This window comes from Grammomys surdaster, unplaced genomic scaffold (genome assembly GCF_004785775.1).
Source record: "Grammomys surdaster isolate TR1022 unplaced genomic scaffold, NIH_TR_1.0 186, whole genome shotgun sequence".
NCBI classification, from domain to species: Eukaryota; Metazoa; Chordata; class Mammalia; order Rodentia; family Muridae; genus Grammomys; species Grammomys surdaster.
Window position 1 is genome coordinate 697,883 of NW_021604631.1, and position 24,314 is coordinate 722,196.

At 36.8% G+C, this 24,314-nt stretch overlaps 1 protein-coding gene across 2 annotated transcripts in view; it reads left to right on the top strand.

Moving 5' to 3' along the window:
• Exoc4 (exocyst complex component 4) overlaps positions 1 to 24,314 on the top strand; it is a 689,148-nt gene that overhangs the window by 54,803 nt on the left and 610,031 nt on the right. For both annotated transcript variants that reach the window (XM_028768362.1, XM_028768363.1), the window contains exon 5: positions 3,261 to 3,370. In XM_028768362.1, the coding sequence (XP_028624195.1) occupies positions 3,261 to 3,370 (110 nt within the window). The remainder of the gene's footprint in view (positions 1 to 3,260; positions 3,371 to 24,314) is intronic.

A 24,314-nucleotide genomic window follows, 5' to 3' on the forward strand; every position in this document is an offset into this window, starting at 1 on the left:
TGAGTGTGTGTATGCCAGCCTCTGTACACAGACAGTCCATTACACTCCCAGTGTGTGTATGCCAGCCTGTGTACACAATCAGTCCATTACACTCTCAGTGTGTGTATGCCAGCCTCTGTACACAGGCAGTCCATTACACTCTCAGAGTGTGTATACTAGCCTCTGTACACAGACAATCCATTATACTCTCAGAGTGTGTATGCCAGCCTCTGTACACAGACAGTCCATTACACTCTCAGTGTGTGTATGCCAGCCTCTGTACAGACAGACCATTACACTCTGAGTGTGTGTATGCCAGCCTCTGTACACAGGCAGTCCATTACACTCTCAGTGTGTGTATGCCAGCCTCTGTACAGACAGTCCATTACACTCTCAGTGTGTGTATGCCAGCCTGTGTACACAATCAATCCATTACACTCTCAGTGTGTGTATGCCAGCCTCTGTACACAGACAGTCCATTACACTCTGAGTGTGTGTATGCCAGCCTCTGTACACAGACAGTCCATTACACTCTCAGTGTGTGTGTACTCACTCACAGGCACTGTTTTTAGATACTCAGTGTGTACATACCAGCATCTGCACACAGGCACAACTTGTACTTGTTTATTTTTAGAAGTGACAGGCATTATTCCAGCTATACATAAGACTCTGTTTTCCTGCTCATTGATATTTTTATTTATTCTACTATACAAATAACTCTAGTTCTTTAAATATTTATAAATTATGTATATAATCTTCCTGTCATTCATAGTTGAAATTAACTTTTTCAAAATTGCTCAGTAGCAGCTGTGAAGTCAATGGTTATCCTGTTTCTGTGGACTCCATTTGTGGGGACTAGGCATGTGTGCAGACCTCATCTTCTCATTGGGAATACCATGCAGGTAGCAGAAGAGTGAGAGTTCAGGGAGACATGGTGGTGCATGACTATAACATGGTGCTTCAGAGGCTAAGGCAGGAACCCGAGTTTGAAGTTAGTTACATAATAGGACTGTTTGCACATTTTTTTAAAAGCTATTTTATTAGATTCTTATTTCTCTACCTTATTGCTCCTTAATTTCTTCCAACCCTCCAACACTAAACTAGGTAGTGGAGAAAGAGTGTTAGAAGAGAAAGAGGAAGTAGACCCCTATAGGCTACTTCCTGCTGATTAGGGTTGTCAAGGTCCTTGGGGCTCCAATCTTCACTGTTCAGAATATCCAGAATAACAGCAACCCAGCAATAGCAAACGCAGCAGCAGCAGGGAGCAGCAGCTGCCACAGGCCTCGGAGCTCTCTCATTTATACCCTTTCCTGAGTCCCCAGTATTAAACTACCTGCCGCTGGCAAAAATCATCCTGCCTCCTGCTCCCCAAGCACAAGACAGTCCTAGTTACATGCTGTAGACAATCTAAAGGAGCCCCATATCCCACAGCTGGGATTAAAACAGAAACATATTCATATGACGTAACTGGGCTTTTAAAGAAACCAAAACTTTCACTACATAGGATATTGTTTAAAAAAAATCAAAACAACGAGTAACAGTTTATTGAAAATATAGATGGCTGGATTCACTTAGGATGGTGTAGGTAATTATAAACCTGATGTTTTATATCCACAGAGAAGACTTAATTGAAAATAACTATCCCAGTCATTTCCCATTATTTATATACCTGAATTGAGTTTCACATTAGCTGGAAGTGATGCTGTCTATAGAATGTGTGATATTTGCTTTATCTTAGTCACACTTTCTAGTCAACACTGAGCACAGTGCCAGCTACTAATACATTACAGAAATTATTTGGATAACAATCTCCACTCACCTTAGTCAATAAAAATGGAGAAGTTAGCCACTACCATATTATCTGCAATTCCTAGGATAATGGATCATTATCATGGAATAAAGGTATTATTAGTATAAGTGACAATTTACTCTTTAGCAAATTTTTTCCCCCAAAAGTTTCTGAAATAATATTGTCCTTAGTTAGAAATGCAGGGGTATAGCTTAGAGGTAATGTTCTTATGTAGCAGGGGTTTGATTTCCAGCATTTGTAAGGGAGGAGAAGGAGAGGGAGAATATATGTAACACTTAAACATAGTACTTTGGTTCCAGAAGCATCATGGGAAGAGGATGGGGGAATATTGCAGGGGAGGAGGGTCTAGATTAGTGGTATGTGGGTCACTACATACCCCCTTTGGAGGTCAAATGACCCTTTCACAGGGGTTGCATAGTAGATATCCTGCAAATTTACATTACTATTCTTAGCAGTAGCAAAATTACAGTTATAAAATAGCAACAAAAACAATTTTATGACTGGGGTCACCACAACATGAAGAAGTACATTAAAGGGTCTTAGCTTTAGGTAAGTTGAAAACCGTTGGTTTAAATGTTGTTCCCAATTGGATCTGTCCCTCCATCTTGTATGAAGTCTTTCCCTTCTCTTGTGCCTTCTCTCCCTTGAAAGAGTTAGTTTATGAGTGATCTATTACTATTATTGTTGTGTTGGGGCTGCAAGAAAGTGTGAACTGTAGCTTGTATTGTTGGATTGGACTTAGAGAAACTTCTGCTGTCCATGCAGTGTGGCTGGAGGATTCTGTTTCCTTTGGCCAGCGCCCAAGCTGTACTTGCCTTGATTTTGCCCAGGCACTTTTTTTTTTTTTTGCCCAGGCACTTATAAGTTAATAACTTATCTTGAAAATATAATTGCCATTTATAACCTTTATGTTATCTCTGAGCAACGTATTTATTTTAGTGGCTTTAAATTAAGAACCTGGCTTTATTGAAACAATAATGCTGAATAAGTCTGAGAAAGTATTAAAGTCAGCATTTATAGTGATTCTCGACTTGTCAAAAGTTATGAGTCTATTTTAAAGACAGCTCAAATGAGTAAACGCCTGAAAAATAAGTACAAAGTGATCTTTAAGAACATAAGTTTAAATGAGGGTTTAATCGTATTAAACCTTCCCTTAGTTGTCATACCATGGTGTCACTGCAACTTTATTTACTTATAAGAAATCTTTACTATAGGTACAAAGGAGTTCAGATAGTTGCTTGGCATAATTTTAATATGAGATGATCATTTAGACAGTCCACAATATCCTTATAATAACTGTGTTAAACAGTTGGGACTCTTAGACGACATCTTTAAACCCCCAGTTGTGGCAACTGCTGCATTATCAATGTACTTGTGAGGTGTTTGAAGTCACAGTGTAGAGTTCTGGACACCAAATGGAACTTCAGTTGGCTTTGGAGAAAGTAGTAACTGCTGCTTGCTTTCTCCACAGTTCTCATGGCAAAGATGCCTCTCCTGGTCCTCTGATTGATGTTTCAAATATCCCTACTCCACGCAAATTCCTTGATGCCACTCAATATTCGGCTGCTGGAGGCTCAAGTGGTAAGTTATTTTTATTATATGTCTCAGTCTTAGTATATTAGATAGCCAGCCTAAGACCTATGTTAGTCTGTGCTGTGCCCTGTGGGACCCTCACAGTAAATAGATATAAAACCATTGGGTAGACTTGTATTATCAGGGGTGAAAACTGGCAGGTCACTGCCTGTCTGCATACTTCAGCTTTGAATACATTTTATTTCAGTGGTACTGTTTTCTAAGCATTTGAATGCTTTTAGGTAGAATGTATGCTTTTCTTTTTGGTTATAGTCTTCATTGCTCCTGTTGATATCATAGGGCAGAAAAATAGAAATGAGTCTAAGGCATTTATAATGAACATGTCAAACAAGTTTCTCTTATTGTAACTTGAGCTGACTAACAGGAACCAAAGAGAAGTAACATTGATCAGAGGTGACCAGGCTGCTTGCTTGAATAAGGAAGCATTAGGCTTTGATTGTTTTTTCAGGGATAGAATAAAGTTTGGTAATTGTCCACTGTCATGAGCACAGTTTCCAAGATGTTTCCTTTCTTGCACACAGCATTCTGGCTTTGGCATCTGTAGGCTACAGACTTTAATCCACTGCTGAGTCATCTTGCTGTTCATGATGTTTTATTTTTGTTTTTGTTGTGTCTTTTTTGAGGCAGGATATTTCTGTGTAGTCAGAGCTGGACTCACACTTAGAATCCTGCTGTCTTAGCTTTCCAAATGCAGCTGTTTGTTTAGGTGTGTGCTACTGTGCCTGGTGATAGTGCCATCTTGCACAAATATTAGGCTTTATGGTAAGTCTTAGGGATGTTAAAAGCATGAGCTTTGGAGACAGCAAAGTCAGGGTTAAAGACACACCAGCTCCAAGGGCTAAAAGAGCAGTTTAGAGCCATCTCAGGGAAGATGCCATCAGATGTGCTGCATGAGCTATAGGGAAGTATATACATTAGTTTATATTTTTTTCTTTTCTTTTGTTCATTTAGTTTCTAACTTTTCCTAAATCTTTAACATTAGTTGTTATTGTTGCACCTTACAGAGATTACACTCAGTCTTGTGGATATAGGGTTGCCTTTGTCTTTGAGTGTTTGATACTTCTGTGAGATATTGTAGAGTACAGAAACATAAAATAAAATGTACAGACTAGTTTTTGTTTCTATTTTACTTACCTTTTTTTAGAAATTGCCAATTATTATATCTTTGTAATGTAGAAGTAAACTATTCCAACTATCATGGTTATATTAATTTATGTCAGCATTGCTGAGTCATTGTCCAGTTGAAATAAAAATTTTGTTTTTAAAGAAATTATAGATCATTCCTTGTAAAATGTAAGTGCTATATTCATTTCACATAAGCTGAAAAAATTCCAAATATAGCTTGCCACATCTACTATTTTTAATAAGGCAGCTTTTACTTTCTGATGAATGCTTTGTTCTGTTAGTCCTAGAATTAACAATGCCACATAGCAGCATTCCTGTTCCTACAGTGACTGTGGTGTTAACTTGGAAACTCTGGAAGAATCTCATGCTAGCTTAAGTGGAGCCAGGACCTTTGTGGAAGCTATGTTTAGAGCTATGCATACATTTTTCTCTTTAGAAGGGTTTATTTTTTGGACTCTTTTGGATATTGTTGATCTCCTGACTTTCCTGTGAAAGAAGATAAAGTTATTATATTGATTCATGTCAGTAACAGCAAAGGCTGAGAAGTGTTCACTGCTTGCTATGTGGGAAGCAATGTTTTAAGTGCTTTACTTGAATTAGTTGGGATTGGGATGTGTATTATTATATTTACAATGTTTTCCTTCCTTCCTTCCTTCCTTCCTTCCTTCCTTCCTTCCTTCCTTCTTTTTTACATTACAATTGCATTTACAAGTGTCATTTATGTACAGGAAAACTGAGGTACAGCAAAGTTAATAATTGGCTTCAGTTTATATCCAGCTGATTAAGTAGCATCTGGATTTCAATGCTAGACCTGAGTTCTAGAATATATTTTTCAAATCAGTTTGTTGTTGTTATAAAGAAATAAACTACATTGTGTGTTCATTTTCTGTTCACAAACATGGCTTACCTAAAATAAATTTATTAATTATTTTACAGTTTTGTAGGTTAGAAATCTAAAATGAACTAATGATATGGTCCAGCAGGTAAAGTACCTACTGTCTAAGTATGAAGATCTGAGGTTGGTTCCTGAGCATCCATATAAAACCTGGGTACAGCAGCATGTATTTCTATTTCCAGAGTGACAGGAAGGGGAATGGAGAGGTAGATGCCAGGGGCCCACTGATTAGCAAGTTTACCCCAAAAAAGCAAGTGCCAGGTTTAGTGAGAAACCCTGCCTTAGAAAAATAAGGTGGTGAGCCATAGAAGATGACATCTGATGTTGACCTGTGCCCTCTGCATGCACAAGCATGAGTTCACTAGCCTGTGCAGTACATCCTAGCACTAAGGACATGGAAGCAGGAGGATCAGGAGTTCAAGGTCAGGCCAGATATGAAGAGATTTTGAGGCTAGTCCAGGCTACTTGAGACTGTTGTTAAAAACAAAACAAAACAAAATAGAAATCTCATTGGGCCCAAATCAAAGCATTCACAGGGCCATGTTTCTTATTGAAAGTTCTGGGGACTCTTTTTTTTGTCTTTATCAGGTTCTGGAGTTTGTCACCTGTCACCTTAAGAGGCTTCTTTGTCTTTGTTCAAAACCAGTAAAGGTGCTAGTTGAATCTTCCTTTATCAAGGACCAGCCTTGACTTGGAGAGGGTTTCTGAGGAAGAAAGATACTGAGTGGGCCTAGCCCTTAAATAGCCATTCCTGCTGGGCCTGAGCCTGGGCCTGGACCTAAGCTTCCTCTGTCCTACGTTGACCTTGAACTCTTGAACTCAGGAACCTGCCGGACTTTATAAGCATGAACAAACAAACAGACAGACAGACAGACAAACCCACAGCTGGGTGGATCTTGCCCTGCCGTCACCACTCCCTATATCTCTTAATCCCCTTCCTTAGTATCTTTCTGACAAGATGGCTCATAGTGCAGCTGCCTCTGTTCCTTTAGATTGTGAAGCTTCTTATCCAGTTCGTGTTGGATCCTTCTATTTTGTCTAGTTTAGAAATTATATGTTCTGAACTCATGTTTTCAGTGTTCTTTCTCTCAGCCTTAAAGGCTGTCCTGAAGGTCACAGCATTCTACAATTTTGCAGAGACTTTAGCCACACGCTCACCTCCTGGATTCTTGCTGTCTCTGTTATCTTGGAGTCATTAACCTTGGCAGAGAAGACATTCCTGGAAGGAGGACCATGAAAATATGTACACTATCATACAAACAAGCCTTTTGCCCCCAGCAAAGATGATACTCATGGGTGCGGATGCCCTGCTGGCTCTGTTTCAGGGGCAGGAACCATGTTATGCTGTTCCTTACATGGCCAAGCCAGGCTTGGTATTCTCATTGTATTTCTCTCACCCACATTTTTGCCATCTTCCTTCTTTTTTAAGGACACCTATGATAGAATCGAGCCCACCTGGGTACTTCAGGCTAAAAATCTTTAATGATAACCATCTGTTGGGTCTCCTTTGCCATGTAAGGTGACCTACTCACAGGTCTTGGAGACTTAGGCATTAATATTTGGGGATCCATCATTCTGCTTACTGTACTGATTTTTTTTGGTTTTAACTTATCTTTGGAAACCAATTTGTGAAAAATTTGATGTTTTTGAAATTATGTGGCGAATCTTTTTAAGTCATTGCCATTCTAATCCTTAGAACTCTATTTATCACATTATTAAAAGATTTTTACAAGCAAAGAAGATATACATTATTGAGAGACTACATAAAATGTTACTAAGTACATATAAAAGCTTGGAGCTGATGAAATATACCATAATAAAGGGCAGAAATTTGTTTAATTCTTGGTACTGATCAGCAAGTCTTTAGTGTCTATTTGTGGAGTACCCTGCAAGTCAGTTGAAAAAGTAATAGACATTTTCAGCAGGGAATTTAACATAGGCTCTTAAAGCTCCCCTCTCATCTTGTGAAACAGTAGGATTGAGGATGTAATCCATTAGAATTGACACTTTTATAGAGGAAGTTCCAGTAGGGAATCCCCAGGGAGAGCGGATCTCCCATCGGGGTGCCATAAATTAAGGTTGGAGGTGATTCCTGAGAATGTTCAGGTTATTATTAATTAAATGAGAATTCTGCTTGTGAATGAGTCATTTTGCAGATGCCTTATTTAGAGGTATAATTGTGACTTTTCTCTTAGAAGTTTTCTATCATAGTTTTCAAGTGAACATTTGCAAACTATATTTTGTTGTTCAATGGATGCAACAGTGCCGTGAGGTCATTTTAGGGCAGTCGCTATTGTTATTACCATTATGATTGTCATCTTTATATTCATTGTACTTAGGTGTAAGGTTATATAATTACATATGTGTATGTGTTATCTAGCTAAGTAAAGTACCTACCTAATTACAAAATTGAGGCACAATTGCAAAATTGACAGAAGCAAGTAATGTCAAAAACCAAATAATTGGAATTTGCATTGCTTTTCTACTATATATTAACCAGATTATAAATGTCATAATACAGAACAGGGGAGATAATGGAAAACTGAAAGAGAAAAGGGTCTATACCTACGATTGGTTATTTATCTGATGTTTAAGCAGCTAGACTATATAATGAGCCCTTGCTGATCAGTAAGACAAGCTAGTAGAATAAAGGAAAAGATGAGCATTCCCCTTTCTTAATGAAAAGCTCATGCTAGTAATATATACAAGTATTAATCAGCTATTATTTCAAAAATATTTTTACAAATATAGAAAGTGATTCCACAGAGACCAAATGCTTTGTCCAGGTTCATCCAAGAGGGTCATGGTTGGAACTTGGCCTTTTGCTGGTTCCAGTCTTGCATAAGGAATGTGTGTTGCTGATCTCTGTCTTGTTATTACAGTATTTTGTAACACATGGGAAAGCTAATGTCTTACATAGATGTAGTAGTTCCTCTAAAGAATTAGGTAGAAAGACTGGGGAAAAGCCAGCAATTATAGTAAAAATGTTGGTATAGGCTTTTGGACTCCCAGTATATCCTTCCCTTTGGCAAAGTGCCTTTGGAACATTTTGATTGGGGAAGCACTCCAGGGTACACAGACATTTCATTGTGGCTTCTTGATTCATTTTATTCATGTCCTGCTGGGCTACTGTGATCCTGACTATTGCAAAACTGGACTTTTTACTTCTTTCCTTTTTGGTGCAGCATAGGTCAATCAATAAAACCTAAAAGAGATCACAAATGTGTTTTTCCTCATTGCTGCTTTTTTCTTGATGTAAATTTTACCTCATATAATCTGATCTGAGACTTAATATTTATTTTAATAATTGGAGATTTGACATTTAAGAAATTCTTTCAACATGGAATGTTGGATTGTATGTTCCAATATAAGTGGACATGAACTATTTCCTCAAAGAACTCACATGTATAAAACAGTGATGGTCTGGTTTACCAAAATAGCAGGGCCCTTTTTGAATTACATCTGTTCTTAGTGAATGAAATGAGGAAATGAGTGCTCGAGTATGGGTGAAGAGCAGGTTTTTATTGGAGATATGAGGGAGTAAATATGACCCACAGACTGAGCTGAGAGGGAGAAGCAAGAGGACCACGAGGGGAGCCAAGAGAAGAACCAGGAAACCGCCTGCCGGGTGAAAAGGCCGGGTTATACAGAAAGAGAAGCTGGGGGAAGGGGAGGGAATCCGTAGGGCTGGAGAGATTTAAGGTTGAGGGGTAGGGTGAGGAGAGCTGAGAGGATACTCTGGTACTTAGTGAGCCTAGAGGCCAGCAGGTACTATACTAATAGGCACTACAATTACCTATTTGTCCCCAGTTTCTTTGGGACCTGACAGTTAGGTTAGGGACTTCAGTGGAGTTTCAGTCAAGTCATTGTCTCTCTTGGCCTGGCTGATTTTGTTGAGGATTGTCCTCAGTTTCTTTTGTATTACTCTTATTAAATGCCTATGTTGACTTCTATGATTAGTTCTTAGTAAACTGTATGAAAATATGAAAATATAAGGGATACCAGATCAAATAGTAAATTAGTGACCATGTTTTATTTAATTAAATATATTTACTTTAAATGTTATAATTAAGAAGAGATTACATGATTCAGATCTTAGCTATCAACATACCCCTTAACCTATGTGTTCCACTGGTTAACTACTTTCTTCTCCACCTGCTTCCTGTTTTGTAAATTATGGCATATTCATTATGTGAAATGATGGGTTTCATGTTAACCCTTTCCTAAAATCATGACGTATGTTTGAACATGGCCAATTCCCCACCAGCTTCTTTCCCGTTCCTTGTTCCTTCCCACTGTCTCCCTCCTCCTGACAGAGAATTTCCCTCCCCTTCCACTCTCATGTCTTATACGTATATTTTAAAATGTACAGAGAAGAGAAAACATGTGACATTGTCTTTCTCAGTTTGACCTTTTTTTCTTTATCTAATATGATTACCTCTCGTTCCAGCCTTTTCCTTTCAAAGAACATTGGTCTCCTTTAGGGCTGAGTACAATTCCATCCTATGTGTATGTACCACATTTTTGCTATTTGTTGATGAGTGATTTAGGCTAGTGTCTTTTTTATACCTTCTTTGAAAATCAAGCGGGCTGTAGATATAAGGGTCCATTTCTGGATGCTCCATTCTGTTTTATTATGTGTGTGGGCCACTGTTATGCTGTATTTGTTACTGTTGCTCTGTAGTGTAAATTGAAGTCAGGTATTGTGATATCCTCAGAGTCTCCCTCCCCTTAGGTCTTTTGTTTGGTTTTGCTTGTTTTTGCTTTGTTTTGGGGCTATTTGGGTTTCTTTTGTGCTTCCTTTTGAGTTTTAAGTTTTTGTTTTTAAACTTCTGTGAAGACTATAATTGGAAATATGATGGAGATTGTATTGAATCAGTAGATTGCTTTTGTAACTACCATCATTTTTACATTATAAATTTCACTAATCCATGAACTTGGGATGTCTTTCCATTTCAAGTGTATTCATCAATTTCTTAAAGTTTTCTTTATTGTAGAAACCTTTTACCTCCTTGGTTACATATATCCACATTTCCCTTCTGCTTGTATTGAGTATGTAAACTTTCTTTGATTTTTTTTTTTTTTTTTTTTTTTTTTTTTAGTATACTTGGTATTGGTGTATATAAGAGGTACTGAATTTTGTATGGTGACTTTATATCCTGTGACTCTGCTGGAAGTATTAGATACAGAGATTTTCTTGTGGAGTATTAGGGTTCTTTAGGTATAGGATAGTGAGGATTGGAACATGTGGACATACTTGTCTTGTGCTTGATTTTAAAGGACATGGTTTTATTTTTTCCTCATTCAGTATAATGTAAACTACAGGTTTGCCATTTATTGCTTTTACTATTCCTTATTTCTTTGGGGATTTTCTCACATAGGAATGTTGAACTTTGCTAAAGGGTTTTTCTGCGTGTTTTGAGTAATCCTGTGACTTCTGCCCTTAGACTCCTTTATGTGCTGTTTTATACTTATTGGCTTGCATGTGTTAAAACCATCTTTTCATCCTTCAGATAAAACAAACTTGGGGATAATGTGTACTTCTTAATTTGCAAGAATTTTATTGATAAATTTTGCATCTGTGTTATCTGAGAAATCAACTTGTATTGTTTTGTTTTTGTTTTGTCTTTATCTGGTATTGTCAGCATGATTCTGATGTTGTAGAATGAGTTCATAGTATTCTTTTTCCCTGGTTTTGTAATAGAATAGTTTAAAGAACATTCATGGAAGTTCTTTAACATCCTTGAGCAGTGAATTCAGATTTTTTCTTGAAAAACTCTTGCTACTTGAATCTCATTGTTAGTTATCAATTTGTTGTTTTTCTTGTTTTTTTTAATTTTTGTAAGTAATATATATCAAGACTTTTTTCTAGACTTTTTTAACTTAGGATTTCAAAGAATTCTATAATATTTTTCAGGATTTTATTGGTATCTGTGGTAATGTCCTGTTTTGCTCCTAATTATATTTCTTTGAGACTTTTTTCTTTTCTCCCCATAACTGTGTTTCATTGCTTCTTAATGTTTATACTTTAGTCTCCACTTTATTAATTTTTGCCCTGTTCTTTATTTTTTCTGTCTACCTATTTTAGGCTTGGTTTATTCTCCTGTTTATAAAACATTAAGATATGGTTTGGTTTTGGCTTTCTTGTTTCTCTTACTTTTTAATGTAAGAGCACACAGCTATAAACCATCCTCGTAGATTGTCTTTGATGTATTGCGAAGGGTTTGCCAAGTTGTGGTTTTGTTTTTATTTGTTTCTAGAAATTTTAATTTTTCTCTCTAATTTCTTCATAACTCATGATTATTCAAGAATGTATTAATTAATCTCTGTTTAAATGGTTTCTCTTGTTATTGGCTTCTAGGTTTTTCCACTATAATCTAATAAGGTACAAAATTTATTTTGTATTTGTTAATAATGTTTTTGTCAATCAGACTGTGTTCTGTTTTGAAGAAGCTTCTATAGACTCCTGACTAGAATCTGTTTTCCATCTTTCCATAGCTGTTGGATGCAATAAACTGTAGATATCTGCTAAGTGCATTTGATCTATGATGCTGTTTAGGGCTGAAATGTCTTTGTATGTTCTACCCAAACATGACCCTTTGGTATTGAAGCCCCTGCTGTTAATATATATGGACATATCTGTTCCCTTATATGAATAGTATTTGTTTTGTGAAATAAAATTCACCAGCATTTGAATACATATTTATAATTGTTTTATCTTCTTTTAAATAATGTATATATTTATGTATATATGTATGTGTGCATGTATGTATATTGCCTGTATGTATGCATGCATGTATGTATATATGTATATTGCCTCTATGTATGTATGTATGTATGTACGTACGTACGTATGTATGTTGCCTGAGTGTGAACATGTGAATACCACAGCACATGTGTGGAGGTCAGAGTTGGTTCTCTTCTTTTACCATGTAGATTCTGAGAGTTTGGGTGAGCAGGCTTTGTGGTAAGTGCCATTACCTGCTGAATAATCTCATGAGCCCTAATGGTCCTTTTTCTTGGTTATTATCTTTAATGATATGTAGTGACTTTTATATCATATGACTGGTTTGACTACTTTGTGTGACACAAAAATAGCTCTACTCACTTGCTTTGGCCTTCCACATGCTAGGTATATTGATTATTGTCATTACTTTCAATCTGGGTCTTTATGAACATTTGTAAGGCTCATTGGCTTACTGTGTGTGTATGTTGGTAATTCTGTGTTAGAATGGATGTGATTTTTTTCCTTTTTCTCATTTGCTTTATAAAATAAGTGTTGGTCATTCTTCTCTTTGATCAGCATAACAGTAAAAATAATGGTTTGACAACACACTAGATATCAAAATACAGGAAAAAGCTATCAAGTACTTCTGTGTTTCCCATAAGGTTAGAATGGTAATGCACTAAGATGCTAGTAGGGTATGCTACCAATTCAAGAATTATTAAAACTAAAGGTATTAGTAATTAAAAATGGAAGGAGTAAGGATAGGGAAACAGAAACAATTAGAACAGAAATGAAAGGGAAGTGAGTGTACTGAGGAAGCATACTACAGAATCAGTGTGCAGAAAGGCATGTGGTGGTTTGAATATGCTTGGTCCAGGGAGTAGCACTATTAGAAGGTGTGGCTTTGTTGAAGTAGATATGGCCCTGTTGGAGGAAGTGTGTCACTGCAAGTGTGGGCTTTAAGACCATTATCCTAGCTGCTTGGAAGTCAGTCTTCTCCTAGCAGCCTTCAGATGAAGAGGTAGAACTCTCATCAAATCCTGTACCACACCTGCCTGGATGCTGCCATGCTCCCATCTTGATAACAGACTGAACCTCTAAACCTGTAAGCCAGCCTCAATTAAATATTGTCCTTATAAGAGTTGCCTTGGTCATGGTGTCTATTCACAGCAGTAACACCCTAACTAAGACAGATAGAATGGGCATAACGGCAACCTAAGTAACACAGACACCAGAATAAGATAAATAAAATTGAAATGGCGTGGCAGCAGTCAAGAGTCTTCTTGCTGGTGTGAATAAAGTTTCCTGTATTCCCATGATTCCTTACCATAGTTCATTCTAGGGATGGGAAAGCAGCTACTTTCCTCTCTGGGTTTGAAACTGGTTAGAGAGAAAAGTACTATCTGTTTATGAAGGACAGATCTTTACCTCAATTATTTATCTTTCTCTTTTACTACAAATGCGATTCTTGTTTTGAAATTGTTTTTTACTTTTCTTAACATGTTTTCATACTTTTACAATGTATATATATAAGTATATATTGTATCTATGTGAAGCAGTGTATGGTTTATTCATGTATGTATATATTGTTTATATGGGTGCAAGCTGTATAATTCTTTTTTAGGCTGAAGTCGTTTTATAGAATAATATATCATTCTTTATCTTGGATTTTTATATTCAATATAATATATATTTTTTAAATCGTGTAACAGTGTAGCTCTGATTGGTTATTTTGGCTACTATTTATTATTTCTGAATTCAACAGATCACAATTTATCTATTTATTATATCTTGATAAAGAATATGTTTTCCACTGTTAATCTTATGATAGGAACTGGCACAGTGACTAAGTGGGTAAAGATGCTTCCCATGTAAGTTTGGCAACCTGAATTTATTCCCTTGGACACACGTAAAGGTAGATGGAGTAACCCAGCTCCACAAAGTTGTTTTCTAGCCTTTACACATACACCACAGCACACATGATTACACACATCTTGCACACATGCAAACACAGAATAATAATAATAATAGTAATAAATATTTCTATAAAGTAGAACTTACCAACCACTTATCTTAGCTTCTAGTACAACTGAGAGCCTGACCCTTTCAGTCATTGGTATAGTCAGAATCCCATGTCTGTGACTTTCAGCCAGGTATAGCTACTTCTTGTACTCAGTGGTGTTATATATTTCATATGCAGTTTTATTTTCCGTATGTGCATGATGCCCCTAAGACAAGGAAATCCTAATCTTTATGTATATGTATTTGCTTATACATATGGGAGTATTGGACATTTTAAAAAATTATACATTGTTTTTAACTAATACAGAAAGTTATATATGTGTGTGTATGTGTGAGTGTGTGTTCAGCTTAAAGAGATATATTCCTCAAAAAATTGTCATTTTTATAAAGTGAAAAATTCATTCAAAGTTCTTTGACTTTCTTTCTCTTGCTCCTTTCTCCCTCTCTCCTTTTCTCCCTCCTCTTTCTTTTCTATTTTGATATAAGGTCTCCCTGTGAAGTCTTGGCTAACTTTGGTCTCTGTTAGTTGATTAGGCTGCCTTTGAACTTGAGTTAATCATTATGCTTCTACATGGGATTATAGGCATGTGTTACCATGCCATGCTCCAGTTGCTTTGAAAAGTGATTTTAGCAAGATAGATAGATGTCTCTACATAGTGATAAGCTTTGATTTCTCAACTATCACTTTGCTTCTTTTTGTTAGATTGTAATTTTTACATGTTGATTTTTTTTCTTTTATGTCTGGTAGGTGCTGGTAGGTAGGTATGTTTTTAATGGGATTGAGAGTATCTTTCTGTATCGGGGGCCACTTCAATCTGTTTTGCCCGCTGCCAGTGTTTGCTTAGTTTACCTCTTGGTTATTGTTCAAGGAGAGGACTCTGTACTCTTTATGAGAGTAGATTGCTTGCACACACTTGTTTGCTAGAACTTCCCCTTATGTTCTTCTTATAATAATTAATGATTTTATTTTAAAGTTGCTAAATTTGCTATTTACTTATTCACTTATTTTTGGAATTTGTATTTTTGCCTTGAGAAATTTGTTCCTACTGTGAGTGTCAGGATTTCAAACGTTTTTTAATATTTTGTAGTCTTGCCTTTTAATCTTGACTCTAATAAGCTATTTGGAATGCTTTAAAATTTATTTCATTAGGAACTACTTTTTGTTGTTTTCTTAGGAGTAACCAATTGTTCATGGTTAGGAGTAACCAATGTCCAATGGTTAGGAGTAACCAATGAACCAATTGTTCATTTAGTGAATATATATCCTTTGCCTATTAACTGAAAAGTATTTTAAGTTGGCTTCTTATTTTATTATAGTTTTAGATGATATTAAAATTGCGTACGAGCCAGGCAGTGGTGGCACATGCCTTTAATCCCAGCACTTGGGAGGCAGAGGCAGGCGGATTTCTGAGTTCAAGGCCAGCCTCGTCTACAGAGTGAGTTCCAGGACAGTCAGGGCTACACAGAGAAACCCTGTCTCGAAAAACAAAAACAAAACAAAACAAACAAAAAAATTGCATACAATGTAAAGAGCCACAAGGATTTTTAATCCGCCAGTCTTTTGTTCTGTTATACCATTACCCCTCTGGACTAATGCCATACCATTTTCATGGTTGTAGTTTTGTTTATGTTAATAGCTGGTAATGGAATTATTGACTTCTTGTTCATCTTCAACATTAGCATGGCTTTTTATGGTCCTGCCCTCTTCCTACATTTTAGAACCAGGATTTAAGTTTCTATTAAGTATCTCTTAGGATTTTGACCAGTAATTAATTTAATTTATAGAATTAGGGAAAATGTGTCTCCCCATCCATAAACTTGAGATAACTTCATTTAATTTTTTAGATCTTAAGTGTCTTGCTCATCTTTTAATAGGTGCTCCTGGAGTTTTTTATTTGTGTTTATTGATTGCTTTGGTTGATTTTTTTCTGTTATATTTTCTGTTTTGCTATACTCCTGGGAAGCTTAAAAAATTTCATGTTCCACTTGAGGCAGTCTGTAGAGCTGATTCTAAGGTTGTGAGAACTGGGGAGCTGGTCCAAGCAGCCTGAAGCATTCAGGGAGTGAGCCTGCCCCAGCACTTCACTGAACAGTAGAGCTGGCTCTAGTGGCCTGGGTATGGGTGAGCAGATCATTGGATGAGCACCTGCTGCAGCATTGGGTTAGCTAGCTGGAGCAGCTGGAGGTCTTGCCCTGGTGGTGGGGGTATGGGAGAGCTGGTGGCTGAAAAACTCAGTTACTACCCAGGCCCAGATCCAGGGCTTTGAGATGGCCCACTCCAACATCTACCTCATATATGAACTACTGGACCATTTGTCCAAAGCTGCATCTCCCGGACAAGATGCTTTCTATGCTTTATTCATTCATTATTTGTGGTTTCTATTTTCTTTTTGGGGCGGGAGGGCGTTGTAAGGGGAGAGGACAGACAATAAGGAACAGAGGGATGAGTGCGATTGGGATGCATCATATGAAACAAAGAATCAATAAAAAGTTAATTTTTTATGTTCATCTTGTTTCTTACATTTTGCTGAATTATTGTAAAAGTCCTAATAGTTATTTGACGAATAAATTTGTAGATTTTTCCTTAATTTTGAATGTAAACAATTATAGTTTTTATAACTAAGAATAGTTTATCTCTGTTTATTAAAATTGAAATCTTATTTTCCCTACACCTTTTAAAAAAATCTTTTATTTTTTTAATTTTACTTGGCAGGAAATATGTGGTATAATTTGGAGTGGTGGAAAAAGTCTTGATTTGTAATGGACATGTTTCTAATATGTAATTACTAATAAGAGTTTTTCTCCTTTTTTATTAAGTGTATATGTGTGGCTTTATACATGCATATTTGTATACATTTGTATTTTTATACGTGTGCATACTTGTATCTGTGGGCAGGGACCAGGATTTTGAGTGTCCTCCTCTATTGGTCTGAACCTTATGCCCTTCAGACAAGATTTCTCATGAAATGTGGAGCTCATCATTATTCTGTCTGTCTGTCTGTCTGTCTGTCCGTCCGTCCGTCCATCCATCTGTCCATCTATCTATCCAATCACAGTTTTAGATGGTACAGTCTAATGTGATGAGAAGATATGCAGATGGCAAAGGCCTGGTTTGTGACATAGGAGCTTATTCACATCTTGGTTGATCAGGATGTAGACAGCATGGTTGCAAGTGACTCTTGACTATAGTCTTCAGAGTCCTGCCAGATGTGACCCCACATTACCAGCCATGCCACCTGACCCTCATCACCCCAGTTCACAACCTACCTAGATAGTGCCAATAGCTGGGCATTAGGTATTCAAACACAAGATCCTGTGTGGCTGTTTAACATAACAGCCTCTGTGTGTTACATGTGATTAAGCAGAGGCACACTCACCTTTTTTCCTTACTTGACACTGGTTGAAGATGATGAAACCTCCCTTTCCTTGTAGATGGGTGTCTTACTTAGAGTTTCACTGCTATGAACAGACACCATGATCAAAGCAATTCTCATAAAGGAGAACATTTAATTGGGGCTGGCTTACAGGTTTAGAGGTTCAGTCTGTTATCATCAAGGTGGAAACATGGCAGTGTTCAGGCAGAGAGACCTGAGAATTCTACCTCTTCATCTGAAGGCAGCTAGGAGAAAACTGGCTTCCAGACAGCTAGGACAAGGGTCTTAAAGACCATACCCACAGTGACACACCTCCTCCAACAAGGCTACACTTCCAAATAGTGCCACTTTCTGTACCAAGCCATCCATCCATCCATCCATCCATCCATCCATCCATCCATCCATCCATCATCTTTCTACCTATCTCAGCTAGGTTTATCTGAGCATAGGATGTTCCAGGCAATGTCCTGTCTGTTCCACCCCTTCCCCATTCCATTGTTGTGACTAAAGCACCTCCTGGGAGGGTACTGCTAGCTTTTTGTGTGGATGATGGGGATCCAAACTTATACTGGCTCAACTGTACCTATGAGTCATCTCCTCACACCCTTCTTTTAGTAACCCATTTTCTACTTATATTGGATGTAGATTGTATTTCAAAAAGTCTTTTAGACTTTAAGCTTAATCTTACTGTAACTCCTATATATGCAACAGAGACATTTTAACTTTACCATCATCCATTTTTTCTTACTGTTGCATTCGTACCATTTATTCTAAGCTAATCCTTGTCTGAACTTCTAAAAAATAATTTACAAATCCATATTTTCTTTTTTGCTATTCATAGTTCATGAAGCAATAGACTACTGTAGAGATTAAATTATTCTCCCCCCTGCATGTATGTATGTATGCATGTATGTATGTATGTATGCATGCATGCATGTATGTATGTATGTATGCATGCATTCATTCACTCATTCATTCATTCATTCAACCATTAAGTAAATGCCACCATCGTATGTTTAATTCCTCCTTACATTCTGGAAATGCCAATCATTTGGAGTTAACCTCCTGTTTACCCTGTCCTCATCTGCCAACCAGCAGTCTCTCTAAGGAACTGGTTCCTTTTCTTAGAAAATAATAATTTTGAAATTGTAATCTGTGCTGTAGTTGTACACATTTCTACTAGAGTCTCATTGCTGTAGTCTCTCTTAGATGACAAAACTAGAAAGCATATCTGTCTATGATGGATGTGTATATGTGTTTATATTTACATGAGTACACGTACATGTGCACATATGTAAATATGTATATATATACACACATATGTATTTATTTCTTTGTATGGGTATATACATTTATATTAAAACATGAGTTCAATTACAGTTGAAGTAAACCCATTGCAATTCTAACTTTTCCTTTTCTTATATCTACGATCATGAGGTACTTATTTTACATTTTAATTATTCAAATAATAATATATGCATAAGTTAATTCCAGAATTCCTATGAAAATAAACTCATGAGAGTGAAAACAAATTTACTAACTTTAAGGGGTTTTATTATATGTTATATGGCTTTGAGTATGTAATACTTTTTAAAAATCTATTTATTTATTTGCAAAGTATTTTTCATAGAGTATGTTTGGATCATGTTCATCCCACTTCCAACTAATACCATATCCTCTCACTTCCCCATCTGTTCAATTTTATGTTCATTCTTTTTTTCCTCTGTCTTCAAACAAAGCCAAAAAACTAAATGCAACCCACAAAAATGAAGGTGAAAATCAAAACAATCAGAAGACCTATAAGACAAACAACAAGAAAAATGCCCCAGCAAAGTAAAACAAGGAGCTCGCAAAAAAAGGAAGGAAGAAAGAAAGGAAGAAAGAAAAATCATGGAGTTTATTTTGTAGGGCTTGTCTTGGAGTATGGTTGATATACCCAGTGACACTCCATTGCAGAAATCTTTTCCTTTTACTAGAGTATTAATTGCAACTAGCATTTTGATTAGGGGTGGTACCATGTGTCCTCTTGCCTTCTTATCACTGGGACCCTGTTTGGCTTGAACTTGTGCAAGTCTTGTGCGTTCTTCCACAGTTTCTGTGAGTTCATATGTGCATCAGTTCTGTCTGTAGTATACTGTTTACTTGTAGTTATTCATCCCCTCAAGCTCTTACAATCTTTTTACCTCCTCTTCTGCATAGGTCCCTGAGCCTTGGCAAGGGTGCAGGGGTTGATGAAGACATTCATTTAGGATTGAGTGATTCGTACTCTCTCATTCTCTGTACACTGTCTGTTGTAGGTCTCTGTTAATTTTTACTGACTGAATGAAGCTTCTCTGATATTGTTTGAATGAGACACTGATAAGTAGGTATATCAGTATGTCATTAGGAGTATCTTGTATTGTGTGCTACATGGCTTAGAGTATATACGAAATACTTTTCTATTGGTGTGATAAACACTAAGACAAAGGGAACTTGGAGAGGGAAGGGTTTTGATTTCAGCGCCAGTGGAACAAGAGTCTGCCACCCTCACAGTGAGAATGTGTGACTGTAGGCAGTCATGGTGAATGGAGCATTGAGAACTTATATCCTCAGCCTTAAGCAGGAAATGGAGATAGCAAATTTGAAAAGGCAATAGTCTTATTTTTTAGTTTTTATTGGATATTGTATTTATTTATATTTCAGATGTCATCCCCTTTCCCCATTTCCCCTCCCTAGAACCCCCTATCTCATCCTCCCTCCTCCTTTTTGCTTTTATACCATTTTAATTATATGCAGGTATTAAGGTCAGTTCTAGGTTGAGGAACTGGCAATACAATAGATGCAAATAGTAAAGGAACAGGCAAGACAATAAACATAGTTCTGTGATCACTATTTCTAACAGCTTATTGGGATGACCAAAATAGGAGCCATCTTGAGTGTCATGCCAAATACTATTGGATTTGTGTTACTTCTAAAATTTACAATGATAATCATTATAATTAAGAAAAAGTTTAAAGACACGTGCAGTGTATTTGGCATAATTCCAACACATCTCTGGATGTTTTAACTTTGCATAGTGAGCTCATGAATTTAAAGACTGCTGCTCTACTGAGCGTTGATGCAGCAGATAATGCTGATAAAATTACCCATGGCCTGATGTCAGTAGTTCTATTTTGGTCAAGCTTCAAAACTGGCATATATAGCTTGATCATGCTAGCCCTTTTTGTCCTGGGAATACTTTTATTCCTGCCCATCATGTTAAATCTTGTCTTTAACAACACCAACATTTTGACAGCCAAGGTACATGGCTTGAAAATGAAAATGGACCCCCAGACAGAGTTATTATTTTAACAGGCTAGCAAGCCAAGGATGGGTAAGATTCTGCAGAGAGCCTTACCAAACTAAGACAGAAGTGCATTGCTTTGGATAATGCATATTCCATGATGGGTAAGGAAGGCATTTTTGTCAGAACTACCTAAGACAGGCTCAGTCTTGTTTATGAAATAAAAAAGGGGGAGAGGCAGAGAGCCTTTGGGGCTGCTTGGCAGGAATGTGACATTGGCCAAGTACAAGGAATTGGGCTGCTTGGCAGGAATCTGACATTTGCCAAGGCCAAAGAAGTGGGCTTCAGGCAGGAATCTGACATTAGGCTAGAACAAAGAAGTAATTTCAGGCAGGAATCTAAATCTTAGGTTAGAATAAAGAAGTAGGCTTCAGACATGAAAATGACTTTGGACTAGGACCAGGAAGTAGGCAATAGTCTTGATACTTTCAAGCTGGCCTCCAGTGATATGCTTCTTCCTACAAGGTCACGCATACAACTACCTAACAGCGCCACCACCTGGCCAAGTGTTCAGACTTCTGCCCCATGTGGAATGTCCTCATTCAAACTTTCGCATGCATTGTTTGCAAACATCTGAAGTTACTTTGTATTTCACTACAGTTCCTTTAGATCATGGTTTTTCTCATATACTTCTGTTTATTTTATAGTCACATGAACTATACACTAAACATCCCAACTATATAAAAGTGCTCAGGTGGGTGTCTCTTCTTGAGGTATCACTGTCTCTTATACCTCTCTTGCTAATTCAGTTTCATTTCTCCATTAACTGTTTTTTAAAACAAACAATTAGACTAATGTATCTTTTTGCATGGCCTTTCCTTCTTCTACAAAAGGTAGAATACTCTATAGTTTGGTGTTTTCACTTCAACATGTCTTTTGGAAATTACTCTAGCAGGAGTGCAAAGAAAATCTGAGTATCTGTTGTCATACTCTTGGCAGCACTTTGATCCAGTAAACTTAAAAGGGAAGCCAAATCATGAATTAAATCTGTGTGTAGGGTGTTTTTGTTGTAAAGCTTTACATATCTTCTATTCTGTTTAAAATCTTATGAGTTCGCCATCCTCACAGTTTGTAAGTTCAGTGGTGTCATGTGTATGTGCCATGCCGTGCAGCTTTCATCTTTCAACACTGAACGTCTATACCTATTATGCAACAGCTGCTCTTTCCATCCACTCCTTCACTCCTGGAAACTAACATTGAGCTCGCTGTTTCTGGCAATTTGACTACTCTGTGCAGTGCGTATCATTGGAATCACAGTGCTTATACTCTGTGACCAGCGAGTTTTGTTCAGCATAATCTATCTGTTAAGTTCAAGCCAAATTGTAACATATCTCAGGATGTCCTTCCTCCTCAAGGCTGAACACTTGCATTGCTTAGATGCTTCATGTGCTTGTCCACTCAGGTGGTGATGGACACTTGTGTTGCTTCTGGGTCATGGCATGGCAACAGTATTGTCTTGTGTACATTTTCTTTACCATCCTATTACATCTTTGGAGTGTGTATCTGGAAATAGAGATGCTGGATCATATGGTGATTCTATTTTTTTTTTTTGTCTTTTGAGAAGAGTCACATATTTTCACTACAGTTATACATGTTTGTTCTTATCAACAGTGCATATGGGCTCTGTTTCTTCACACTTGTCATTTTCCGCTTTCCTTCCTGATAAAAGACATCTTAATTGGTCTGAGGTTATATCTGATTGTAGTTTTTAATTTGCATTTCCCTAATGATCAGTGATGTTGAACATCTTTTTATGTGCTTATTGCCTATTTGTTTGTCATCTTTGAAAAATGTTTACTCATGTCCTTTGCCTACTTTGTAATTGGGTCATTTGTTCTCTTATTATCAAATTGTGTTTCTTATTTTAGATATTAACTCTTCTTCAGAGATATGAATTTGAAGTGCTTTTTATGTTTGAAAATAGAATGCCTTTTTATTGTATTGGCTGTCCATTGTGGACCTTTGCTCAAATTTTGATCAGGTCCCATCTGTCTTCCCTTTTTTTGCCTGTGTGTTTAGTGTCATATGTAGGGAGTCCTTGTCAAATTCATTTCTGAGGTTTGTGCTGTCTTCACCTATGAGTCGTATCATTTTGATCTTATGCTTAAGGCTCTAATCTATTTAGAGTAACTTTTTGTATGTAGTACCAGGTAAAGACATGTGTGTCTGTAGTTTAGGAGGTGTGTAGAGTCATCCTTTAGCAAAATAGTCCAGGCTGGCTTTCCATTACCAATGAGGGGGACTTGTTTCTCAGCAGGCTTCCTATTATAACATTTGCCATGCTTTTCACTGTTTTAATCTAATAGGTAAAAAATAGTGCTTTGAGCAGCTGGGCTGAAGTCACTCTCTGCCTTAGCCTTCTGCGTACCTGGGACCACAGGACCATGCTGATATAGTCTGCTAGATTTTGTTTTTAATTTGAGATATTTACTAGTTTCACCTAGATTCGTTTTAGAGTTGTTTATTTTGGTTAGTTTTCCTCAGATACCCTATAGCCTCTTTTGTAAGTTAAAAAGAAAAGAAAGTTTCTGGTAATAATTTGGTTTTTAATTTTATATGAGTCTGTTTTAGTGTTTGTTTCTGTCTTCCTTATACTGTTAGTTTTTTTCTGCCTTGTTTTCTTTTAATCTACTTTTTCTTTCATCTTTTTAATCTCTTATTTTTTCCTTTTTAATCTCTTATTTTTGAATCAATTTTTATGAAATTTCTTTTTTAAATTTCTCCTGGATATTTTAAATTTTGTTTTTAAATGTCTGCAATGACTGTCTTTTCCTTTCACTTTTTCCCTGACTTTGGTCACTTTTCATATCTTCCTATATATTATTCATGTCTATATTTAGATTTTTAATTTCTAGCAAAAGGTAGCTTTTCATATCTTCAAATTTTTATTTGAGTATATCATTTGCATCTAGGCTGTTGCCTTCCTGTTTTCTTATATATCTTTTTATTTATGTATATTCATGTTTCTTGTGTTTTCTGAGTTTCTTATGGTACAACAGTATAAATTTGTTCTCTCTCTCTCTCTCTCTCTCTCTCTCTCTCTGTCTCTGTCTCTGTCTCTGTCTCTGTCTCTCTGTGTATGTGTGTGGTATAGAGTACTTTAAAGACTTTTCAGTTCATTAGCTCCCGCTTCTGTTAGTATAACAGAGTCCAGGTATATTCATGGTTTTTAAAAATTGTTTCGGTAGTTGGAAGGTAGTGGAAGATGGTGGACTCTACAAAGGTGGCCCCTGACTTCCACATGCCCACTGAAGGTGTGTTTCCCCAGTCTCACTCATGCATGCTCATTGTAACTTGACAATATAAAGGCAGGGTAGAGTGTGAGACACCAATTTCTAATAGTACATATAGCTATTATTTTTATGCTTCTTTTGAATTTGGAGCAATTTGTATTTTCAAGCCATCTATCACATTGGTAATCTCGCAGTTCACAAAGCTGGAAGACTTCAATGTACATTTTTTTGAAC